Source organism: Zosterops lateralis (assembly GCF_965231275.1).
Source record: "Zosterops lateralis genome assembly, chromosome: 2".
In the NCBI taxonomy this organism is placed as follows: domain Eukaryota; kingdom Metazoa; phylum Chordata; class Aves; order Passeriformes; family Zosteropidae; genus Zosterops; species Zosterops lateralis.
Genome location: NC_139763.1, coordinates 88,373,569 through 88,398,073, shown reverse-complemented (window position 1 = coordinate 88,398,073; position 24,505 = coordinate 88,373,569). Strand labels below are relative to the sequence as shown.

At 37.7% G+C, this 24,505-nt stretch overlaps 1 protein-coding gene across 4 annotated transcripts in view; it reads right to left on the bottom strand.

The window, feature by feature from the left end:
• Window positions 1-24,505, bottom strand: part of CRACR2A (calcium release activated channel regulator 2A) — a 56,772-nt gene that overhangs the window by 20,231 nt on the left and 12,036 nt on the right. For all 4 annotated transcript variants that reach the window (XM_083882395.1, XM_083882394.1, XM_083882393.1 and 1 more), the window contains 7 exons: window positions 22,939-23,177; window positions 18,448-18,559; window positions 16,052-16,220; window positions 14,364-14,510; window positions 8,722-8,812; window positions 6,106-6,201; window positions 1,084-1,271 (listed from right to left, as the gene is read on the bottom strand). In XM_083882395.1, the coding sequence (XP_083738521.1) occupies window positions 1,084-1,271; window positions 6,106-6,201; window positions 8,722-8,812; window positions 14,364-14,510; window positions 16,052-16,220; window positions 18,448-18,559; window positions 22,939-23,106 (971 nt within the window). In that variant the 5' untranslated portion in view covers window positions 23,107-23,177. The remainder of the gene's footprint in view (window positions 1-1,083; window positions 1,272-6,105; window positions 6,202-8,721; window positions 8,813-14,363; window positions 14,511-16,051; window positions 16,221-18,447; window positions 18,560-22,938; window positions 23,178-24,505) is intronic.

Below are 24,505 nucleotides of genomic sequence, written 5' to 3'. Positions count from 1 at the left end.
TTCCAAAACAGACATCAAACATGCAAACCTAAAAATTCTAATAGCAGTGGTCATTCTTTAACACTAATTTATGAACAAAGTTCATTATTTATACCTTCAAGAAAAATTAAAGAAACAATAACTATGTAGAGCTTGGCACAAAACTTAAGAGAAAAAGAATGTGACATTTGAACCTGAAATATGTCAAGCAGCAACAGCTCTGAATTATACAGTTCATTGCTGCAATGGCTAGGCCCATCTGTCATTCATGTGCTCTCCACTGGCAATGAGAAGCTTCTACAGATCCCTGAGCATTTTCTTTAAAATGGACTTCAGTGAACATTTCTGCCAATTACAGCTTCAGGGTAGTGATTCTTCTGCTTTGTGCAGAAGGCTGGAGCAAGACGGGTAGCTTGATCTGTCACAGGTCATTTCTATCCCTCAAAATATGAACTGTAAATATTTCTTCTTGTTTGTTGTTTTGGGGTTTTTTTGTGGTTTTGTTTGTTTGTTTGTGGGGTTTTTTGTTTTGTTTTGTTTGTTTGTTTGTTTGTAATTAAGAGTCAGACTCCGAAATCTTCAACATTTGAACTGGAAACCCCAAAATTATGGTTCTGAATTATCATTAGGCCTTGTGAGAATTGGGATAAGCTAAGTTTTATCTTGCTGGCCTTACTAGGCTTACTTTTGATGAAGGAAAAAAAGAAGATCCTAGGTATCTCACAGTCAGAGTGCATCCTGAGAAGCAAGTTTCAGACTCAGCTTTGAGGAAGATGAAACATCATGTGCCACAACTGTAAGGCAGTTCCAAAAGGAATTCTGTTGTTATTTCAAAACTAAGACACTACATGGATTTTTAATTCTAAACACCCTCAACCAATGGCAGTGGGGAGAGCACTAACATTTTGAACATGTAGCAAAAGGTTCCATAGAAGCCAGATAAGGATTTGGACGCTGAACTACCTGGGGGAAAGCATCTAGAATTGCACTCAGCTTTGCAGGTGGTTTCTGCTTATGATACAAGCCTCAATCAATCACAGCACTTGGTACCCTGAGGAGGCTCACCAAGCAAGTGCACTAGAACTGCTGCAGCTGGACACTTACATTTCCTTCTCCTCGTGGAGCCTTGATGCCTCCTCCTGAAGCACCTGTAGCTGTTGTTGAGCCAGGCTTAGTTCATGGGATGTTCTCTCCAGGTCTCTCAGCAGCTCCTGGTTAGTCAGCTTCAGCTTGGTGTTCTCTACTTTGGTTTCTTCTTTGCCACTGAGGAGTTCTGTGCACTGATGCTCTAACTGGGGTGGCAAAAAGAGAACAGAAAGCATTACAACTGGCTGAGGCATCATGGTTTTGAGGCTTTCAATTTGGGTCTTAGAGCTTAGCTGAGCAGGGAGCTATTTCTATCAAAGCCAAAAACTGAATAAAACACATACGGTGCTCTTTCGCTGCTCTTTGTACAGACATAATTGTGTTACACAAGAACAAAGCCATTCCATTCTATGACTGAATTTTATCCAGTTCAAAAACACACCAGTGCAAAACATAAAAAAGGTGCTACAGAGGAGATTAGCAGCACTAAGCTGATATTCACAACTGCTATTTTAGACCATTTTCAACAAAGACCAGGCCTACACAGAGCAATTCAGAGTTCTACCTAAAAACTGTTAGATTTAAATCTGACAGCTGATAAACTTTCCCATCCCCAGCAATATAAACAAGCAGTGACCTTTTTTCCACCTCAGACAGTTCTGCCAAGAAGTGTGAATTAGAGCCTTTTTATTCAGTTTTATATTCCCTCTCCAATGTACATCAAAGGAAAGATGCAACTTCCCTGTAAAACAAGTAACAGCAGATGATAGTGGTTTCTGGTACATAAAGAAGTTCTACCTGCTTCTCCCTGGCTCACTGAGCAAATTTAAACAATGCAAAACTTCATATTAGGGAAGGCATTACTGACCTTAAAATATAAAAGTGGGGTGTTTTGGTGGGGTTTTTTTCTGTATTTATTTTAAGGGATGCAAAATATACTAGGAGCATTACAGTGATACCATTTCAATCTTCTGGATCTGAGACATAACAATGCTAGAACTCTCATTTTGCCCATTCCAACAAGCAGAGATTACCCAATCAAAATCTGTCCTCATCCAGCTCTTCCCATCAGTTCCTACCCTAGAACACTGCTGTTGTTGTAGTCTTGGTTTTGAATGAGACCCAGGTTAAAAATAAAAGCAGAAAATACTTTCTGGCCTGGACTGGGAGAAGTCAGGAACAAGTGTAGAGTGGGGGCACTTAGCACCAGCAGCAGCTTAATGCACTTGCTGAACTGTACCCTCAGCAGGCTCACATTTCACAGGGAACACTGGCTGGGCATCAGATTACTGCTGAACAAGGTTGGTTTACATGGATAGATTATATCAGTTCCTGAATATTGCTTCCACCCCTCAACAGAATGAAGTTATCAATTCTAAGTAAAAGATTTAGAATTCTAAGTAAATTCTAAGTAAAATACTTAAAATTCTAAGTAAAAGACTTAAAAGCTGGTTCAGGTGCTTAAGACAAGAGTCATCCAGAGGAGTGGCTTTGGAAGAAGCAAAAAGCGATCACACAAAGATGAACTTTCAAAAATCTTAGAAGGAACAAACTGCAGACAGAAACCCTACTTAGAGAATAGTATGGCCATCTGAAAACTTACACAGAGACTGTTCTGGAAATGTAACTGCAGTGGTAGCCAACATCATCTCCCAGAATCATCTATACTGATGTTAGAAATACTTGTTTTAAATCCTGGTGCTCACTCTTGTCAGAAAAATGATAATATAATTATCAACAAGAGGAGAAAGGACTGTTTCTCAGCAATAGAAACCTCCCTTCTTCCACTGAACTCATACAATCCTTTGAGAAATGCAAAACACTACCTTTAAAGAACTCATCTAAACAGCTCCCAGTACAGAGAAAATAACTCATCAGGTGAATGCTCAGCTGGTAATAGAATGGCATAGATCCTGTAGCTTCTGGCTGTTTATTGGAGCTGCAAATTGGCTCCTATGTTTATCTGGTAGATGGAAACTAATGGGGAAAAGACTCATGGCCCGTAGACCTGTTTAAGAAAATCTAAGTAGCAGAGAGAATTAACCCATTTCTACAGGTCAAGCACAGACACTGTAGTTGATGGTGCATATTCTCTTTTTTTGGATAAAGAAGAGACGAAAACCAAGTTAACATTGAATAAACAACTGGGATTATCCAATGCAAATGAGCTTTTGCTGAAGAGATTTATTGGTGTCCCCAAAAGACACACACATTGAGCACTCTCCATGCAATCCCTTGTTCTTAGCTCAGCCTTGTCCTTTCTGTAGTTTTTACATTTTTTCTCTTATTTATTTCAGTAGCATGTGAAAGATGAAACATTTATACAGCGCCATAAGGCAGCTATAAGCACTTGAGTCCTACTGATCCATGTTTTCATGGATCTCATTCCCAATTCTAGGATCACACTCTTTAGCAGCTGCCATCAGCACAGAACCCAGCATTTCATGTGAAAAGTCCTGTAACTCCCCTATATTTCACCTGGTCCACACCTACTTTCTTCCTCTCACAGGACAGTCTGTGCCCTAGAGGTTGTGCTGCATATCCTCTGTCCTCAGTGCCTCCTCCTGAGATGTTCCAACTCACATCCCTTGAGGAACAATGCCAACCAGACAACCCTCATAAGGGAGAATCCCTCTGGCTATGTCAGAGGAAACAACTCTGAGCTCATCTGGTTTGAAAGCTCCTTTTCACTTTTTTTTAATGATTTCCAGCACAGAAATAATTACACTGTATTTTAAATTAAATAAATAAATAAATAAATAAATAAATAAAATAAATAAATAAATAAATAAACACTTAGTAATGAAGTTTGGAAAAAACCATTTGTGTTGCTCCCAAGAGATCCTCTCATACAACCAAGCATAGAAGTCGTAGTTAAATCAAGCTACCTTTACTGTCTGCAAGAAGAGATTTAATTATCAAAGTATACTTCTGTGCCAGAGGAGGAGACAAAAGTTAAAGAGATCTCTGGATAAGGAAAACATTAGACACCACATATGGGTACCTCAGTGAATGAAAAACAATACCAGAAAATGAGTGGAGAGATAGTATTATAAAAACAGATCTGAGTAAAGAGTCACTTTCAGAGAAGATCATTCAAAATCAGAAAAATATATGTAGAAAACAGTGCCTTAAACTACACTGAGTAAAGCACTCACATAAATAGGCTAGGTTGGTATACCAGAAAAAAACCCCACCAAATACTGCATATCAGATTAACAATGGGCCAATCAGCTGGTTGAGTGACAGAAGTTTCAGTTGCCATCAATCATCTGAATGAAACTATGTCACTCATCTCATAGTTAGAAATAGTGAATTCCATTTGCCCAACACAGCTTCCTTTCCATAAAATCAAAATGGGATCTTCATACACCATAAAGAGTTTAATCTTTGTAGTGTATGAACATCCTGTCTTTCAAAAGCACCCTTGTTGTGATTATGCAAATTATGCAAATTCATAATGGAGAGGGAAAATGATAAATATTATAAATTACAAATTTAAAAAACCCAAATTGTAATACTATTAATAATAAGCAGTGTAGTGAATAGAAATGGAAAACATAAAATCAGATAAAAAAATAATACTCATAAAATAGCACAGACATTGTTTTATGTTCTCCGAGATAGGCAACAGTAGACAATGGCAATGTAGACAACAATCATGAGATAAGACTTCCTGGTATTGTTGCCCATAGTGATTGATTATACCAGGCTTAAAATTGAGTGAAAGCCTTTGAATAGCTTCTGTGGGTTTTATACCAAATTTATAAAGCAAATACTTGAAAGAAACACAAGAGGAGTTTATTTTACAGAATTACTGGTTGACAACCAAGTTTTAAACAGAGCTTTAAAGCAAAAACAAACAAAGGAAAATATTAAATTTAATCATTACAAAATTAGAATAAGTAATTTCTTATACTTTTGCAGTTAGTTTCAGACAAGAAATGCCTGATCTGTGTGCCCCCACAGATATCTTCAAAGCATAGATTATTCCACTATAGTGCTGCAATGTGGTAAAGAGCCTGCATAAAACCAAAAGGGTTTTATGAAATCAGGCAGTTGATTTCAGCTATGGAATAGACTTTTATTTCAGGTCTTAATCCTCATCAACTAAACTTCACAGAATCGCAGAGTACCAGATGGGAAGAGGAACTCAAGGTTCATCTGTTCCAACCTTTTTTGGCAAAAAACAAGTTTAGCCAAGATGACCCAGCACCCTGCCCAGCTAAATCTTCAGTGTCCAATGTTGGGGCATCCACCACTTCCTCAGGAAGTTTGTTGCAACGGCTGATGGTTCTCATTGTGAAAAACTTTCTTCTTTTTGTCCACATATTCATATTCTACAGAGGAAATTGCATTTACAGCATTCCATTTCAGCCCTTTAAATTCCAGTGCTACCTCCTTTCCCTACTGCTAATCTTTCCTGCAATGACCTTGGAGCCATTTTACAGCAAGTTCTCTGCTCCCTCAAGCAGGCTATGCATTTTAGAAGTAAAACACATCAGGTTTTAATATGGGAACTTGACAAGCTGTTACCAATGCAAGGGGAATGTGCACTGCTATAAAACTGTTATCACAGAGATATATCAGGAGCAAGTTGTTCAGGAGGGAGCATTTCAAGTTCATAGTGCTGAATCAGTCCAAAACAAGTAAATGAGTGGTTGGTACAGGCTTTGAGCAGAGTGTGCACTAGAAGAGCCAAATCATTGTTCTCTGCTCTTAAGCTGTGTGTTAAGCCAGTTCCTAGAACACCGAAGGCAGTGGAATTATGCTATATTTTCATAAAAACTAACCTAGTACCTGGGGAGAATGTCCAAAGCATTATTTTTTTTTTTTTCCATTTTACCACATAAAAGGAAAATTACTTTAGGAATAGAGGTTAACATTTTTACTAAACATGAGACAGAAAAACAACAGAAGGTCAATTTGGCAGAACAACATCACACCAACTTGCAGTTTTGGGACCTAAAATAGTACCTAAAGAAAATCATATGAGCAAATAAGAGCTGTTTTTTAACTCCAAAGGATATCAGTCAATACCCTTTTCTGTTTTTGAACCAACTGTTCCAGTTCTTGTTCTTTTGAGAGCAGCTTGCGCTCCAGCTCTTGACTGTGAGACCGAAACCTCTCTGTGTCCTGCAAAATTCCAAGAGGAAATGGATTAACAGCGCAATTGCATCACAGAAGGAGAAATAAGGAATCAGGGATGAAGCTTTCCACAGTGAATATAACAAGACACGGGTAGCACTCAGTTTAGGGATGGTATCACTCATGAACCTCCAGACTGCTATAGTCCAGCAGCTTCCATGACTGTGGTTGCTACGGAATGTGCTGATTGCACATGAGTAGGTATGGAACCTAGCAAGTGGAGGCAGACATCTCAGGCAGGAGGCTGAGAAGCTCAGCCAGTCTAAATCAATGCAGGCAGAACACATCCTCTCCTTTCCAGCCACAGCAGCTCAGGTCGATGTGAAAGGAACAACAACTGTTACACTTCAAATCCGTCACTAACAACAATTCTTCACAGATATTCCACTGCTATAAACAAGCAACTGGGGCTTCAAGCTCTGCCTTTCACTTGGCAATTATATTAACCTGTCCACTATCCAAGTATCCTGCAGTCACTGGGAACTTCCAGTCACATTTGGGATACTCCTTCTGACACTCCTCAGCTGAGAAAAATTGTCGGCCCTCTCCTGAGTAAAATCAGGTTCCAGCAGTTTGTATCCACTGAGAATCTGTCCTGTTTCTCCAAAAACAGGCTTCAACTCTCTAAGATCCCTAGTTAAATGCCTCTAAACAAAAATAAAAATTCCCTCAAGACAGCAGTAGTTCTTACAAGTGTTTTCGCTTAAGCAGTACATGTAATGGGGTAATCAAATGCATGATAAGTGGCTCTTTCTGGGGAAGAATACATATGCAAGTGAAAAAACAGACTAACTGCCCCTTTTGTGTAACATTCAGTCAGCAGGGTATTAAGTATTGTAAATAGCTACAATTTGTACTTATTTGCATCTTACCAATTTCTTTAAATGTATTCTTCAAGAGTTGCTCTTCATTCAAGCTACAATAATTTCCCCTTTATATGGCATCAATGCATCTCTCTAGGCTGTAAAGTCTTTGTAAGACTTTGCATTAGAGAACGAATTTAACAGTCAGATCTCCCCAGATCTCAAATTAGTCATGCAAAGAAACAATACTTCATGAGTGTCTGGCAGCCCTTAGTGTGACTGCTGACTAAACTGTAAATAGCTTGAGTGGGAAGCTTTCATGAAAAAGCCTGAAAGAAATGGCTTAACCTCAAACATACAACTAATTAGGAGATCCAACAATCATTGCTTATGGAAAAGTCTTTGTTGTTTGGGGTTTTTCAGTACTACTACTTCAGTTATTGGCTATTAAGAGCACATAAACTATTTTTCCCACAAAACTGCTGTAAGGCAAAGTTGCAAATACTTTTTATCCTTCAGCTGACATACAAACTTTGTTCAAAGGTTTCATCTCATCCACCACTAAAAACTGCTCTCAGCTTGGAGTGGAAAAAAAACTTGAAAATTTGAGTCAAGTTCACTACCCTGTAAGGCAAGTGAAAAGAATGATTCCTTAGACAGCTGATAAAGGCTTTTTTTTTCCTCTCTCTTTTTTATTTTGGTTGGCAGGAAACTAAAAATACTTGATATATTTGCATCACAAAAGGACATTTTCAATATACTTTATTATATTGTCTAGATATATTTATATATACTTGATTGAGAATGGAGGCAATAACCACTAATTCGGCGACTATTTGTATCACATATTGCTGAAACCCTGTGTTTGTTTCATTTATATGACTGATGCCAAGACAACAAAAAAGGGATGAACCAAGTGGCTTGTGGTTGACTGCCCCAGGCCACCCAGAGCAGCTGTGGAACCTCCAATATTTTAATACTCAGAACTTAATTGGCCAGGTTCCTGAGCATCCTGATCTAGGTTAGGAAGTCACCTTCCCACCTACATGATTTTAAGATGATTCTTTCCTAGAGTGTGCTGGAAGTTCTGGTTAATTACCTCGATTTACAAGAAAAAGCAGGACAGAAAAATCCAAAGACTAGGGACACAGTAGAGGACATTTAAAGACAACTTCTCAAGAAAAGGGAATTCATCTTCAGGTGTTCTGGAAGTACCATGGCAGTGACAAAAGATTCTGCCCCGTGTTTATTTTGCAAATAACCTGTGGTTGTTCCACAAATTACCATCACTAGAGTCATCCCTTCTTGTTATCCCCTTCCAAAAAGCAGAGACTGCAGAAGTCAACAGGATTGGTGCTGCTCTGAACAACCTCACAGAGTTTTTCCTGACTGACTAGAAGTTGGACCTAGAGTAGCACCAATAATTCAGTGTTTGTAGTTTAACTGACTTTCAAAACAATGTGTGTTTTGTGTGCTGTGTTGTATGCCAGCCACTGAGCACAGGACATCACAGCTCCTTCATCCAACTTGAAGCTGCAAAGACTAAAAGTTTGAGGCTGCAGCACAAAAATAGCTGCAAGATAAAAGATGGTTTTCCTTCCTCTGTTGTGAAATACATTTTGTGGGCTTTAATTTTACCCAGAATGAGTTTAAAACCACCGAAAGGGGGAGCAGAATCCATGGCCACTATAACAGAGACACTCACTTTCAAGAGAAATTGCTCTTTCTCCTTTTTGATTTGCTGTTCCATTTCCTCATAGAGATGTTGAATTTCTTCATCATAAGCAGCAATTTTCCTAATAAGAGATAAAAATACACTGAGTAGGTCTTTGTAGCATTACTTCAAGTCATGGTCCACATTACCAGCTAAGCTCCACATGCCTGCCTTAACACAAGACTCCAAAGAATGTTCTGGTGTCAAGGAAATAGAAATTTTTGTGCAGCAAAGCTCACAGATTATTTTTTTATTATTATTTTTCTCATGGAAGTAAAGCTTTAATAGCTCAAAAGCTAACATAAAGCTGATGTTTCCATATAAAGCAGCTGGTCATTATGCAATTTTAATGACTGCTAGATCTTAGGTATAAGGAAGAGAGTTTCCTAATGACAATACCAAGATATCAGAGCCTAAATTTGACAGTTAAAACTATTTTCACAGCAACTTCCTTTTTTTTACTCTTGGTCTGCACTTTTGCCCATTCAACGGTACTGAATGAGGTACTTTTATCTAAGACACATTAGCTAAAATGGAATTCTTGAAAGCAGCCTTACTGCCTCTCTAACTGCTCTGCTGAAACAAGTTTGAAAAGCCCAGAGGAGGAACAGAAATAAATATACTTTGCAGAAATGTATGCCACTGTAAGAAAGAAAAAGAACCTACAAAGTTCACTTCTTTCCAGTAGAATATTGCAATTAGTATCACTGCAGTTTGATCCATGAAGGATTACATGGAGCAAATGCTTTAGCTTGGACAGAAAAAAAATCAACTGTTGACAGGGAACTAGATACCTGCTTTGTTCTGCTACTATTCTATTCTATGCTCATTAATCCAGACACTGAAAAAAAGACCTCTTTGTAACAAACTCAGGGGACATCCTAGAAAATATTTTGTTAGAGATTGTTAGGCCCTTTATCTGACAGTACTGTATATTCCCCCATATTCTTCCTGCCATAGTTGTTCCTTAAGCAATCTGCATAATGCATCTGTTACAAATAAAACACAGAATCTTCGAGAGCACTCACATCAGAAAGAGCAAAACAAGGAACACGGAGTAGGAAAAAACCCAACATTTATTTTGTATCTGCTTTTTTTTTTTTTTTTAAACCTAATGCTGTACATATTCTATGTTTTCCCTTATTGAAGGCCTGGTTCTCTTCTCATTTAAAACAAAGCCAATTTTAAAGAAAATTCAAAAACTTTACCTAATCTAAGAAGAGTGAATAAAACCAGAAGCAAGTCTGTCTTTCTCCCTTTCTACAGCAGACCACCTGACACTGTCAGCTTGCTTTTTTGGTCACAGGTAAAAATATCTGAGACATTTTCTCAGGATTTACAGAAGCAATAAACAACTGTCAAGCTACAAGAATTGGAGGAAAACAATGGCTGTCACTTCGACTTCTGTAAACTCTGACTAGGTGAGAAAACCAGACCCCAAAAGGGCCTCGGCCATGTGATTGCAACCTTTCAAATAAAGAGTGCCAGAAAATCCAGAAGCCCTTTTTGCTGCCTTACTACTGTATCTTTACTACTGTAAAGATGGGTCGTGTTCTGATCTCAAATTATTTTCTTGAAACTAAAAAAAATGCTAATTTCTTAAATTAGCACTCGTCAGTGGAATCAAATTAAACAAATTTCATAGAGAAATAACAGCTACTTAGAAAAAGGCATTGCAGAGATGCTAAAATCAAACACCTACTGTATAATTGCAGTATAATGTCACTCTGACCAGTGCTAGACTGACTAGTGAAAAGCCCTGTAACTTTGCAGAGGCAGAACACATTGCACAGCAGTCAGTGTTTCCATGGGAATCATAAAGATTTTCTGGGCTTCTGTGTGACAGAGAAAATCACTTCAGTCCTGTGTTTTAGCTTGCTGATTTAGGTATTTCTTTGCTCTTATGTGGAAAGAAATTATATTTCTTATATTTCTATCCTCTTCTCTTTGGAAGCAAAGGATGTGGTAGCACCATGAAGACTACATCCTGAAGGCACTATTGAATGTAAACATCTTTTCAGCTGGTCTAGCACATAAGCACATGCCATTCTGCAGGCTGAATACTCTCCAAGCATTTCATTCATGGATTTCTTTCTTATCTCCGATGAAATTAAACAGAAGGGGAAAATAATATCCCCTCATGATCAAAAGTCTAACAATTATAAGTAAAATAACTAACAAGCAGAAGAAAAAATAATCCAATATATTATTAGCTGGCAAATATTCCCCACATACATTCAGGAGAAAAAAAACTGAATAGATAAGGATATATCACTGTTATGTAGAAAATGCAACATGATTTTTTTATTCCTTTAGACTACCCCTTCATGCTTTACTTAACACATAATTTCATAATTTCAGCCATATTTAATAATGTAGTCTCTTTTTTTCAGTAACATTGTGAAATAAACAGATGAAAATGAAAGCAGATTAAATGTAACATGAGTTCATTAAGTTCAGATGGCAAATTTAGGATCAACACACTTGGAAGGGTTTAATTTCTGCCCATTCCTGTAGCTGCAATGTGAATTGTTTTGATTCACAACTGCTGTCCGTGCAGTTTGTCATAATAGTTCTTTCTCCTTAAAAACATACAGCGATTTGTGCACAGTATGAACTAATCTCCTGAGATGCTGATTCTCCTCTTCTTCTGCAAAGATGGTTTCTGACACTATCCCAAGCTAAGCCCAGTGAGAAGTCAATTCTTTCTTCCCTTCCCCTTTACCCTTTCCTTTATCTTGCCTATTTAGAATTCGTTTGAAACACAGTCTACATTTTTATTAGGTTTGTCCTTCAAATGCAAAGCACAGCAGTAGACAGAGCTAATGGCAGTTGAAGATTTTATCTGCTATTAGAAGAAAAAGGTCTTTCTCATCTCTTTTAGGCTTTTTTTTTTTTTACTTCCTATCAGTCTTATTAAAAGCCCCTTGGTTCTACTGCCAGGGATTTGAAGAATAACAAGGTCTGTCATATTCCACTCCAGCCTTCGCCTCCTCATTCAAGAGATATGACCTTTTAAATATAGCTCTCTCAGAATAGCTGTTCTATTCCTTTAACCACTGAGTTGCCATTCCCTGCACTTTTCTTTATCCCACTACATTCTTCCTGTGTTGCAGAGACCAGAACTTCCCACAATGCACTCAGGATAAATGGGTGCACTAAGAGTCAATGTAATAGCAAAAACATGCTTTGCCATGTGCTCAGTACCCTCCCTCCCTGGTAAAACCCTGCAGTTTACTGGGCTCTTTTGGCTGATTTTGGGAAGCTCTCCACAATGCCCCCATGGGCTTTCTCTGGAATTGTAATTGCCCATCACATAAGCATGATTTTATTTTCTCCTCCTAATGTTCATCTCTGCTTTTTCTGTGTGCTCAACACATCACCTTATTATTAAAAAAAAAAAAAACAACAAAACACTACTGCTATGTTTAAGAAGCAAACAAATTTTAAACTAGCACTCAAAATGAAACACAAATACCAAAAATCTAGAAGAACTAACCTACCCAGGTAAATAAGCATTGTACCCTCAAAATCGCATTTGGTTTAGATTTAAAATCCTTTTTTTTTTGAGTTTGTTTTGCTCTCTAGTTACATCAGTATTAACGTGCACAGTCCCCCATGTGTGCTGTATTTGCATGTTTGTGTACTGAGAATATATGTTCAGCCTCACTGCTGCCTGGACCTACAAACAGGAACAGCAGCAACCCACTGGACCTATTGAACCAGAACACGAGGAAGATCCTGGGTCTCTTAGATCACGGGACTCGGGCCCAAGAATGAAAATGTGCATGCGTGAAAAGTCCAGAAGACAAGACAAAAAAAAAAGGCAGAGAAGAACATCACGGGAGAAGGGCACAGACTTCTACGGCATAGAGATCCCAGCATGCACATGGATCTTCTCAGGGCATCCAGGATAGAAGAAAAAGGAACAATTGAGGACAAAAGCACAGCCTACACTCAGGAAAGGAGACAAAAGGCTGAGAGTAGACTGCCTTATTGCCTAATGACTCACAGAGGTGAGTCAGGAAGGAAAGATGAAAGATCAAATTCATATTCAATTTCCAAAGAGTATTATTGTCACCAATCAAGAACAACCCACTAGATGTTGTTAGACCTCAAAACCCAGCATCCCTTCTCTTCTGTGACCCCACAGTAAATCCTGGCAAGTCTCTGCAGATACATGCATATTAGTGCTAGTAAGTATGTGGGTATTAAAAAAAATTAATCTTCTCCCCTATACGGTGCTGGGTTGAGCTTTGCTGTTATTTGTACATAGCTTAAAAGAAACAGGTTATTCAGCCCCACTGTTACTACCAAAGACAACATTACTACTCTGATTCCTTCCAGCAACTGACTACAAACAAAACAATCAACGTGCTGAAATCAATGGCATTATCAGGAGCAACAAAAAGAAGGAATTAGCTAAAACATGTTTTTACTACAAAGGCATAAAAATACACAGCACTTTCAAGGTAGAAGTTTCACATCAGCCAGAAAAGATAATGCTAATGTACTCTATGTACACCTCTGCATTGATCAGAGCTAATAAACAGACATATTTATTCATTCAGTTCCCAAAAAAACACTCACATAAAAAGCCCACAGAACAAAGCCCTCACCACACATGGTAGTTAACAATCTCTAGTCTAAAACAGATAGCAAAACTCTCTGTATGTTGTTTCCAGCTGTCTGAAGGCTAAAACCACACACAGAGACTTAGCTGAAAATGCTGTTACCAATATAAACCAATTGTCTTTAGTAATCATACATTTTTAGGTTTTTTCCTTCTTCCTAAGCCTTGTCACATTCTCAGAATAGTCAAGAGTGCTGAACAAATGAAGTAAATTTTCAACAATATATTTGCCTTTATTGCTCAGTCTGTAAGAATCTGAAATTCAGAAGTGACACTTTAAAATAAAAATACAGTGGGACTTCAAGTATGCCCATAATTTTGCATTCTCTTAAGATTTAACATCATAACTTTTCTCCCTCTAGATAACTACATGTAAAAGAATGATCTATTAATTTTTAATTCTTATACATATTTTTGTATGTTCATTTTATGTACTTTCCTATATTTACATTTTATATGTTTTATATATAAAACATATGTTATTTACTAAATTTCATAGGTTCGCTTTATATATAATTGTTAGCTTACATTTTCACTAGTATCAGTGCTTTGTGCTGCTCTAACATCTTAAACCTCTTATGTCTCTGGCCAGTTAATCCAGGTTTAGAGCTTTTCTGCACGCAATGCTTGCAAAGCACACAGACAATTTACCAGATTTACTGTTAAATATGACTTTCCTCTGGAATCAAACTGATTAACTAGATTGAGATCACTCAATATTGTCTTAAAACTTCAATGCAATAACAGATATCTGCAAAAGAATTTCAGTCAATAAAATCTTAAGCAGAAGAGAAAAGCTAATTTAATTCAGTTCTGCTGTATGAATAGTTTTACCAGTAGTTGCAACGCCTGATAAAATTTTACATTATGGGAAATTTTACATTATGTGAAGTCTTGTCCTCAATTCTCCACTGAAATACCTTGTTTATTTCAGAAGTTCAAATAGCAGGTAAAATAGTTGTAAAACTACACAAGCAGTCTAACAAAGAGAAATACTAACTTTTTTAGAGCACATTCCAACTCATTCTTCTCATTATCTGCTTCTTGGAGCTGGGAAAAAATTCTGACCAGGAACTCTTCAAAATTGGAAAGTAAATGAGGTTCTTCTTTTCTTAGCTGCAGCCAAAGTTGCTTCACATCAGTCTCGCTGAAAGAAAAGATCATAAAGGATTCATTAAGAGAGAACATTTCCCAGGCTGCAGTAAATGTCCTTAGCACCCTTAGTAGATGGAGGCTTCAGGGCATCACTCGTCAGAACACAAAATTTATTAAAAACAACTTAAACTGTGCCTGATTTGAAAAGGATGAGGGGGTGGAAAACGATGGAAATTGAATTTATTCAAAAAAATGCACAGTAACATCTGGCCATTCCTGACTGCAGAATAGCACAGGAACTGCTTGTTTAGTGGGTGCCTTGCCAGACACTCCACCTAAACAGGGACAGGTAAGAAAGGAGACGGATGAGATACAGTATGCCCTGCCATCACTTCTATTAGAAGTAAAGAAGTTTCCACAAATCTAGAGGAGAGGGGGTAGTGGGAAAGATAATAAAAATCCCTTCTTCGTAAGAAATGAATGAGATTCAGAATCCTAAGTAATGTAGATTTGTTAACAAATTGCATTTGTACCACATTCTTTCATTTTCAATACATTTTTATTCCATGGTGAGTCTGCTGCAAAAAGCAGAACAAAACGCCTTGAAATTTTGATTTAAAGATTTACCAAGATAATGTTCTGTTTCCAAATCTGTTCAGCAGACACTGACAGCTCTATTGTGAATGATAATGGGTTTCTAATACTTTGCCAATATTCTCCTGTACCACTTTGCTTCTTCCTGACTCACTCTCTTCCATGAGCATTGCAAGCCCGAACCTAGCCAGGAAAGGGTGCTGTATTTAAAGGACAAAATGAGCATAAGGATAGAAAAAGCGGGTGATAAATATCTCTTCATAATGAAAGCCTTCCAGGATGACTGATAATGAACTGCTTCCTGGAACAGGCAGTCAGGAGAAGAGGACTGATGAGCACTTTTATTCCGCAGTAAGAATCACCAATGTATTTCTTAAATATTTGTACCACTTGTCCAGATTCTCTCCCATTCATGCCCAGTGCTTTTTTGTTGTTGTTGCTCTACAGTATTCATTGTGATTGACCAATGAATTTGAGGCCAGCATACAAAAAGCTCTTTGAGCAGGTTTTATGCTCTATGTTTCAGAGTGAGCCATCCTGGCCATGGAAGAAGTAGCATTACCAGAGCAATCACAACATGCAATTATGCACCAAGAGAAGCAAAAGTAGAAAAAGTGGAGAAAACATCCCTACTTATGGTGCACTTTAAACACAGCCCTTCCCAAAAATAGCAGTCATCATGCATTGACTGAAAATCAGTGACATCTGTGGATTACATGCTTGTAATTATCTATGTTCAGATCTCATGGCACATCTCGTGGTGCAGCTTTCACATGGCAGAAAAACATGTTTCATGTGCCTGGAGTACAACAGTTTTGGTCTTGGAAATTTTGGTCAAATGGCATTTTATCCTGACAGCAAGAAAATTAGTTTTTTAAGAACCTCTGTGGTTTTGAGCAGCTTTTGTTCTCACCATTCATCTTGCATTCCATTAAAATCAAACCCAGAGGTGAACCATAAAAGGTCATACAACTGATTACTATTGCTGTGAAAACTCACTCATCCAAAACCTTTGTAGCTCCAAGCCGATCCATCAGATTTGAGAATTGGAATTCTTCATCCTCATCACCAGTCATGGTCTCTTCATATCTAACTGGGCAGGCTGTTTCACCTTCTGATGGTTGCACCATGTCACTCTTCAAGTCAATCTGCTCCAAAAGAAATTGGCCTAAGAATTAGAAATTACACACATTAGCATTTTCAGAAATTACTATAAGAAGCAATGTCATACTAAATATACTAAAGCTCAAATTTTACGGTAAATAAACAGCAAAAAGATGGGGCATGCCAAGAGGATCTCTGAGTTCTATGGCTGGCTTTGTGCCCAGTTTAATGTCTAACCTTCAGTAAATCATCCACCTCAAAATTCACAAACATAATTTAAAAAATTGTATCTCCATGCAAAAACATAAAAATACATAAATTGCAGTAACAACCCTTCATAAATGTTGTGGTCTTCTTTCCTGATAGGTTTAAATAGATTAGGAATCTAAAATATTGGTAGTGATAAAATGTATATTAAATAAAACTTAACATTCTTTTTAGTGGATGACCAAAGACACACATTCAATTCCTATATAAATTGCATACAGAAAGCTACATTTTATTAACAGTAGTTGTATGGTGAGGATTCAAAAGTGAAATTCCCACATGAATTATGTAACAATTTGTGCTCAGTTGCCACAGATCAGATACATTCCATCAAATTCTAAATGTGCCATCTATTTTATTTGAACATCCACAAGTCAAAAAAATATTCTTTTTTAGGGAGGGGGGCATATAGTGATTTTATGCAGAGGGTTTTTTGTTATATTCTAAGTTCCAATACAGAAATTACTATAGATCCAAGGAAACAGAAATACTGGTGTGGTTTTATGCTTTTATTAACTCCATTTTGCATTTTTTCTTATAGCACCCAACAGAGGATGTTGGCAACAGAATGGAGTACATTGCAAAGAGATGTTACAGTAAATTTCATATTTGAGACCATTTAGAAATAGAAACAGGATTCTCTCATAGTATTTGGTGCAGCATGAGCTTTGTCCAGACACTACTCTGCATTCTCAAGCAGCTTTTATCTACTACAGCTTCTGCTTCTAGCAGGAATGCCAACATCATCACCTAGGCAAATGTAGGACTACATGGCCTGGAAAATACCTGTCAGTGCGGTGTAACAGGTTAAAATGTACCATGCTTTATACTGTCTATCCATATCTTTTATGTGGTGTGGTCCAGGTCCTTTGTGTGCCTGTGTGGGTGTCTTTGGGGTATGTGTTTAACTTTACTGAACCAACTGAACCTGCAAACAGGGAAAGCAGTGGCCACATCCACCTGGGCCTCTGGACTGGGCTCCAGCACCTGAACAGGAGGAATCCCCAGGATCTGGAGCTGCTTGAGACGGCAGCCACTTAAAACTTCCCTTAATAAAGAGTTTTTGTTATGCAACGACTGCTTATGAAAGTAATCTTAATTTAACTTATGAAAAGCAAAGCACATATTATTTCATTTTTTAATGTCAGTTTTCAGATTAGAGCTCACTCTATAAAGACAGAAACTTGATCTACCTCTACAATGGGAGAGGTGGGATGTGAGAGAATAAGGATTGCAAACTACTGATGATTTGCAAACAAAAATGAAGGTCCTGTTTGCTGGACCTGTAGATAGTAACTAAATTGAGATTTACTGCTACAATTCACTCATAGATGAGATTCAGTTTTCTAGAGAAAATGCTTAAACCTTAGCCAGCTGAGCTAAAATTCAGTAGAAAACTGATTCTGTGTAAACAAGCACAGTCTAAGTAACATCATAATCTTATCTGCAATGTCACAGCTGGGGAGAAAACCACCCTGCGACAAACACAGGGAACACGACAGTAAGAGTGCTGTTGCAAAACAGGCAGTTACAAAGAACTTACCAAATCACATCTTACAGTAGCAATAATTGCCTCATCCTGTTTTGTTTTGAAATAAATTAACATCACTTGAAGAATTAATTCATTGTAGAAAGTATTCCCACTGCTCTAAGGATAGTGGCGTTAATACATTCCTAGCATTGTCTTACATTAAGATGAGAGATAATTTTAATTATCTTTCCTGTCTTATTACCTGATATGAAATAACACATAAGTCTATCCAGATGATTACATCATTTTCTCATATTGTATCATGACTTGTGATTTTTCACAGGAGAGAAAGACCCTGGAGCCCTTTGTCTATTTATTCACATAATTTGACCACTTCTTCCTCTGCTACATATATCTGCTATATTTAGGGAATAGTCTGGCTCCATGTGTGCATTATTAAATATGCTATTAAGAAAAAATTCTTCTTGATTGATGTGGAGAGTACAGAACATGAATAAAGCTCAGAAGAGGAGACATGCTTTCCAAGACTTACTGAATCCTGTGATGAACTCTTTGGGGGTAAGTGAGCCATTGCCATCAGCATCCAATGTAACGAAAACTTTTTCAAGTTCTTCCAGGCTAAGAGGTAGTTCAGGATGCAGTCTCTGTAATGACAAAACATGCAGCTACTTTATCCATTACTACAGGTTAAGAGGAAGACTGGGTTCTATAAACCATCCATAATATAGCAGGATAGGTCTTTTGCTTCCCCAAAATCCAATTACAGGGCAAAACCAGACCAGCTGAGGGACATTTGCTTTAATGACTTATTTGCCTTTATGAATCCATTATGACCATGCAAGGAGAACAACAGCTGGGTGCCACAAATTCCAACTGCACAGGGAAGAAACAGGAAGAACTTGAGGTGGAGTCTCAGCATCCTGGTGAAATGGCTTCATTATCTTGGTGAAATGCCTTGGTTATCAGGCGACTGGATAAACTTGGCAGCAGAATTGTACAGCTAGGTCCTTCCACGTCATAAAGTCAAGCAAGAGACTTTCTAGACAACCACATTATAGAGGATATACTGTCCTAATTCAAGCTGACTTAAAAAATGCACATAAATAATTATGTAAATAAAACAAAGCTAAGAAAACTGCATGGTCTAAGGACCAAATCTGTTGCTCCCACAGTGAGTTAAATGGTGTTCATGACTGTCTACTTCTGAAAGGCAGCACGCTCACACCAAAAAAGACACAGCTTCATAAAGCCAGCTCCACAAATATCACATATTTTGTCCTGATAATCACACCAAAAAAGACACAGCTTCATAAAGCCAGCTCCACAAATATCACATATTTTTCCTGATAATCTAAAGGCGGGCATAAACTAAAAGAATTCCATAAAATTGATCCTAATGGTTTTACTCTAAATCTTTTAACAGTGTAGACAGATTCCCAGAAACAGGAGGAAACTGGAGTGACAAACAACTCAAATAACCCCAGCATTTCCACTGGGAGACAGCACCAGGAAAGTTAAAACCTTTCCTCAGCTTGGAAGCAATACAAATGCACACTGGTTCAGTCCTCTCCCCCTGAACTCCTGTTGTATATACAACACATTAAAACTGCAAGCCAGTAGGTGGATAAAGTTCATTAGATGAAAAGTGCTGATCTGTTCCACTGTGGGGGAGGGATTTAGGGCCAAAAAGTGTTTCTCCTGCAATCCAAAACAGCAGAAAGCACTATTCAATATGCCAAGCCATACAGGCAAGGTAAGAACTGGCTGAGTGCATTAACCAGGAGTTCCCCAGTTGCCACAAAGGGTTTAGGGTATGTTTTATTAACTGTATGGATTAAATGGAAGAGTGATAAAAGGAATTCCAAGGTGGTCCTGGGAAGTGAAAAAGCACAGAACTATTGGGAATAGCCACAAAGTGATTTCTGAGCATGATTAGTTGTGTATTGCTGCCTGCTTCCAAAAAATAACTTAGGAAAACTTGATGTATACTCAGTTTAAATCACTTATTTTATCAGTGATACATCTGTCCACTTTCTTACTTAAACACACCCATCTTGCCAAAATTTGGATTTCAATCTCTAAGATCTAAAGGGAAACTTTATAAAAACAGCTTCTCCTGTAAAATTCTTACAACCTACACTGCATTGATGAGGGAGAAGGTGCTTCAAACAAATTACTCTTTTTACATTCAGAAAGAACAAAAACTGGACTCTTACCAAAAGATCTTTGCGACCTGCTGAAGGAAGGAGCACCCATTTAGCCACACCAAAACCACAGACCCAGCTGCTCTTCCAGTGCAATGGACTGCAGGCCTTGCTGCAAACCTGACTGACAAATATGGGCTTCTCCAACCACAGCTGAAGAGCCCTGATGCAGCGTCCAAATTCTAATAAGAATCACACTAAATTTACACTAGAAAACACCACAAGTACTTGCATTTTCTTGTGTGTGTGTGTTTGGGGGGGGTGGGGGCGGGGAAGGTGTGAAAATAAGAGATTCTAAGGAATTTCTACGGAATGTACCAACATTTTGCTCCATTAAATTCCCTCTGGATAATTTACAGACTTTTATGAACTGGGACCACTTACTAAAACTAAGTCAATGTTCTCCCAAACTCTTAGGGTTTTTTCTTAATAAAAAAAATTAAGGTTGTTTGTGGCAAGGAAAGCAAAATGTTATTGGTCTCATAGTTGTGATTTTGTTTATTTGCTCATTTTAAGCTTAGTGTAAAAATACATAGGCCCTTTCAGTATGAGACTCCTAAATTTTTTAAAAGAAAACAAAATAAAACATATTCAGAGGTACCACTGGAGTTTCAAAAGAAACTATCTGCACTGCCACCAAATGTGCTCTGTGGTTGCATGATATCTGTGCTTAATTCTCTCAAAACACCAAGCTTTTACTCAGCTAAATAAAAGGACAGAGGTCAAATAGCTGAGAGCAAGATCTGAACCCAATCCTCCCATGCACATTAGAACAAAACATTTTACAGCACTAATTCTCATTATTCATTATAACCTCAAGGACCAACAGATGAAACTGTGGTTTCAAGTCTAAGGTAGAATTTGCTTTGTTGTCATCTCAGAAAACCTCTTGTTGGTTTCAAAGTTGAGCACATTTGGTATTTAGAAATGAAATGAAAATTTAAAAAAAACCACCAACTATTAACATCTTCTCACAATAATTATCATCATATAATCAAGGAGGAGTAAACCTTTAGTGTAGTTACTGTTACGGACACAAGAGAAAACACTGCAAGATTTGTTCCATCAAGATTAATTGAATTTCAGATACTTAGCACTCTCTGTTGTAATCATGCCTTGTATCCCATGACTAAAGATTAAAAAGCTTAGCATTAGCATCCTATATTTGAAGCAAAGCTTCAGGAATAAGCACTACAGACCTACCAAACAGCACAATGCAAAAGTGATCAACACTTAGTACCTTTTAAGGAAAAAACTGTTTTATTTTATTAATATATGCTTTTCTTATAGGGACCAACCATGAAAAATGCAGGAAATAAAATCAAGTATAAAGAAACACCATCTCAAATGTCCTGAGCACCTTTATTTCTGTATTAAAGAACTTACATACACTTACATACAAAGATGAAGTTTTCAGATATAGTAAACAAACACTCATGAAGAATGAAAATAGAACTCTGTTATTTGTAACCCTGTTTCTACTGCATCTTTTGCAACATCTGTTCTAGAATCTGAAGTATAAATTTAGCAGCACTCTAGAATCAAACAGAAACAAATATTTTACATTCCTTACAAAAACAGGTATTAAAACTTTTTATATATGCATACATACATATAATTATATGGGTTTTCCATTAGGTAAAAATATATGCCATTCAGTTTTTAGAAAGACTGTAAAACTGTAATCCATTAAACTCTCTGTGGCTTTGGATTTACCAAAAACTACCATTGGCAATATATTTGGTTTTTTGCATTCATTTACTTCAGTGAGATAATGTAGATTGGCAAAGCCTACAGCAGAGCAAGCATCCACATTCCTCTCCTTTTTCAACTCTGCATAATTAACAGAAGCCAGAGGAAAACTCAGCAACACACAACTGCAAAGAAAGCTCTCGAGAGCTACCAAACTGAACAGTTTACTTAGGAGGTTTTGCTTTTCCAAAATAGCAAGTTAAAATTGTTTCAACTGTGTTTTCATACATACAGACACCTTTGTTTCTGAGGACAGAGAAAGTTTCTAAATTTTCTACTAGACGCTTTCTTTAATAGTACATCATGATGAATTTATTTCGCTCCTGCTCCTCAATTCTGTTTCACCCATAAGTACTGAAGTAGAAATGGATTAACACAAATTATGCTTTGCATGTCAAGCATGAGTACATTCCTGTTTTCTGCCATGTACTGGTTCAAATCATCTTATCACTTCTGCAATGTGCCACAACCACATTTCCAAAAGCTTTTGTTATAAATAGTTGCTTTTCCTCATCAGCATATTCAGCAAATCTGATTTTGGGCCCTCAAACAAATTAAGCACAATTTCCTAAGATTGCTGCCAACACTGAAAAATGCTAAAATTACTGTTCCTCTATACTTCCTACATATATATGTGATCCAGCTAAGAGTTCACCATTGTCTGACAGTGAAGCCACAGTGAAGCCACAGTGAAAGACTTTATTTACACAATTTTGCTGAAAAAAAGGATAAATTGGCCAACTGAATATACTCCTGACACTGTGACAAATCACAAAATAATTAATTTAATGGTGTTTTGATGTTTTCAACAAGAATAGAATTGAATTCCTGAGGCATCTTTTTAAACTTAATTTACTTTGATTTTCCACTTTTTTGTTGCTTTGTCTGTGAGGAAAATATGCAAGCATTATGTAAAACTTCAAAGATATTATTTTAAATCCCACATATCTCTTTAAAGTCATGAGGAGGTTGTTAACATTTTTAACTCTAAATTAATCAGTCCCAACTCATTAAGGGCTTTGGGAGCTTCTCTCATTGTGTATTTCACATAATCAATTTTGTTTTACCTGCATGTCTTGACGAGTGACGAAGCCTTTGCCTTCCAGATCACAGATCTGAAAGAACTCTTGTGCTTTTCCCAACACAGTTAGTTCTGGGTCTTGTTCTCCAGTCCTGCTCCTCTCTGCATCTCCTGGCTGCACAGGACTGGCAAAGTCTCCTTTTATTCTGTCCATGGTTACAATCTCAGCTCAGGAATATCCTGGGATGCTGCTGTTCCATTTACCCATAAATTCTGATCTGAAACCTGTGTATGGAAAAAAGTAAGCAAAAAAGCAAATCAGACCCTCTTAATGATGCTTTCCACAATCTCTTAGCAACCATCTCTTTCATTCAGTACCAAAGCTTAGAAGAAGAAAAAGCTTTTTGAAAATGCCTACCCTTGATGGGCTGCACTAAAGACATTGCAAATGGGATGATGAGCAAGGAAGGGGAGTCTGAGGGAAGGAGAAGACCAAACTAGCTCTGAAAGGGAATCTCAAAGCAAAATCAGCCAGTTTGACAAGAAATACAGACAATCAATCAACATGAATAAGAAAACACAAGAAATACAGATAAAGGCAAGAGTAACTACAACTTGACTTCATATATTTATCTTGAATGTGTAGTTCTTATCTAAGTAGGCCTACCTGAAGTAGACAAAAATTTGTCTGAAAATTTTTAACATAACAAAGAGTTTTTGTAAGGCATTTGGCTAATATAAGAGAATACAGCCTGATTCTGATCCAGTATGACTGGCACAACCTGGAACAACTCCACAGAGGTCAGTGAAAGTTGATTAAATATGGAATTTAGGCTGTCTTCAGAGCAAAGACCTCAGCACTGCACAGATGTGAAGGTAGAATATGAGGAAACAAGACCTTAGGCTTGTCTATGCAGCTTCTTAAGGTGAAAAGGCTCTGATCACATAGACAAAGCAACTCAGACTGTTTTGCTCTATGCTTAAGTTCAAACCTGGTGCTCTTGGAACCCAGCATCTTCTAAGAACTCCACAGAACTCACACAGTTCCCCAGGACAAAGTGAGGACAAAGGACAAAGATTTCTCTGATCGCCATGGGCCAGGCAGTTGGACTTCCCACATTGCATAGAAGTATAAATTTACTGCAAACAGGGCCACTGACTTCAGATCAAACTAAGATTTTGGTAAGCAAATCACCCAGCACCTCTGAAACCATTAAAAAAAAAAAAATCTGTAAACATAGGCTTTTTCCTCTCCCTCCTCTCTTTTATCACTCCAATCACCCCAGGACTTTCAAATACTGTTCAAATACTTTCCTAAATGGAAATAACTTCGGCTACATGGCCAAAGAACCTGTCAGAATCTTCCTAAGCAGTGCTACAAGCAGGAGAAGAAAAAACACTCTGAGAGAAGCCAAAGGATATCTAAACCTGGGATCATGCCACCTTAGGAAACTCCTCACTCAGAATGGGTCTTGCTTGAATTTTAATGCACAGCTGTCAGGGGTGCCTTATAAACCCCAAGACCTTTCTGCTGGGGCAAGCCACACTCCACACCCCAAGAGGCACCAAAGCCTGCCAGAGCACCTGTGCCAGCAGAGCTGGAGACAATTATC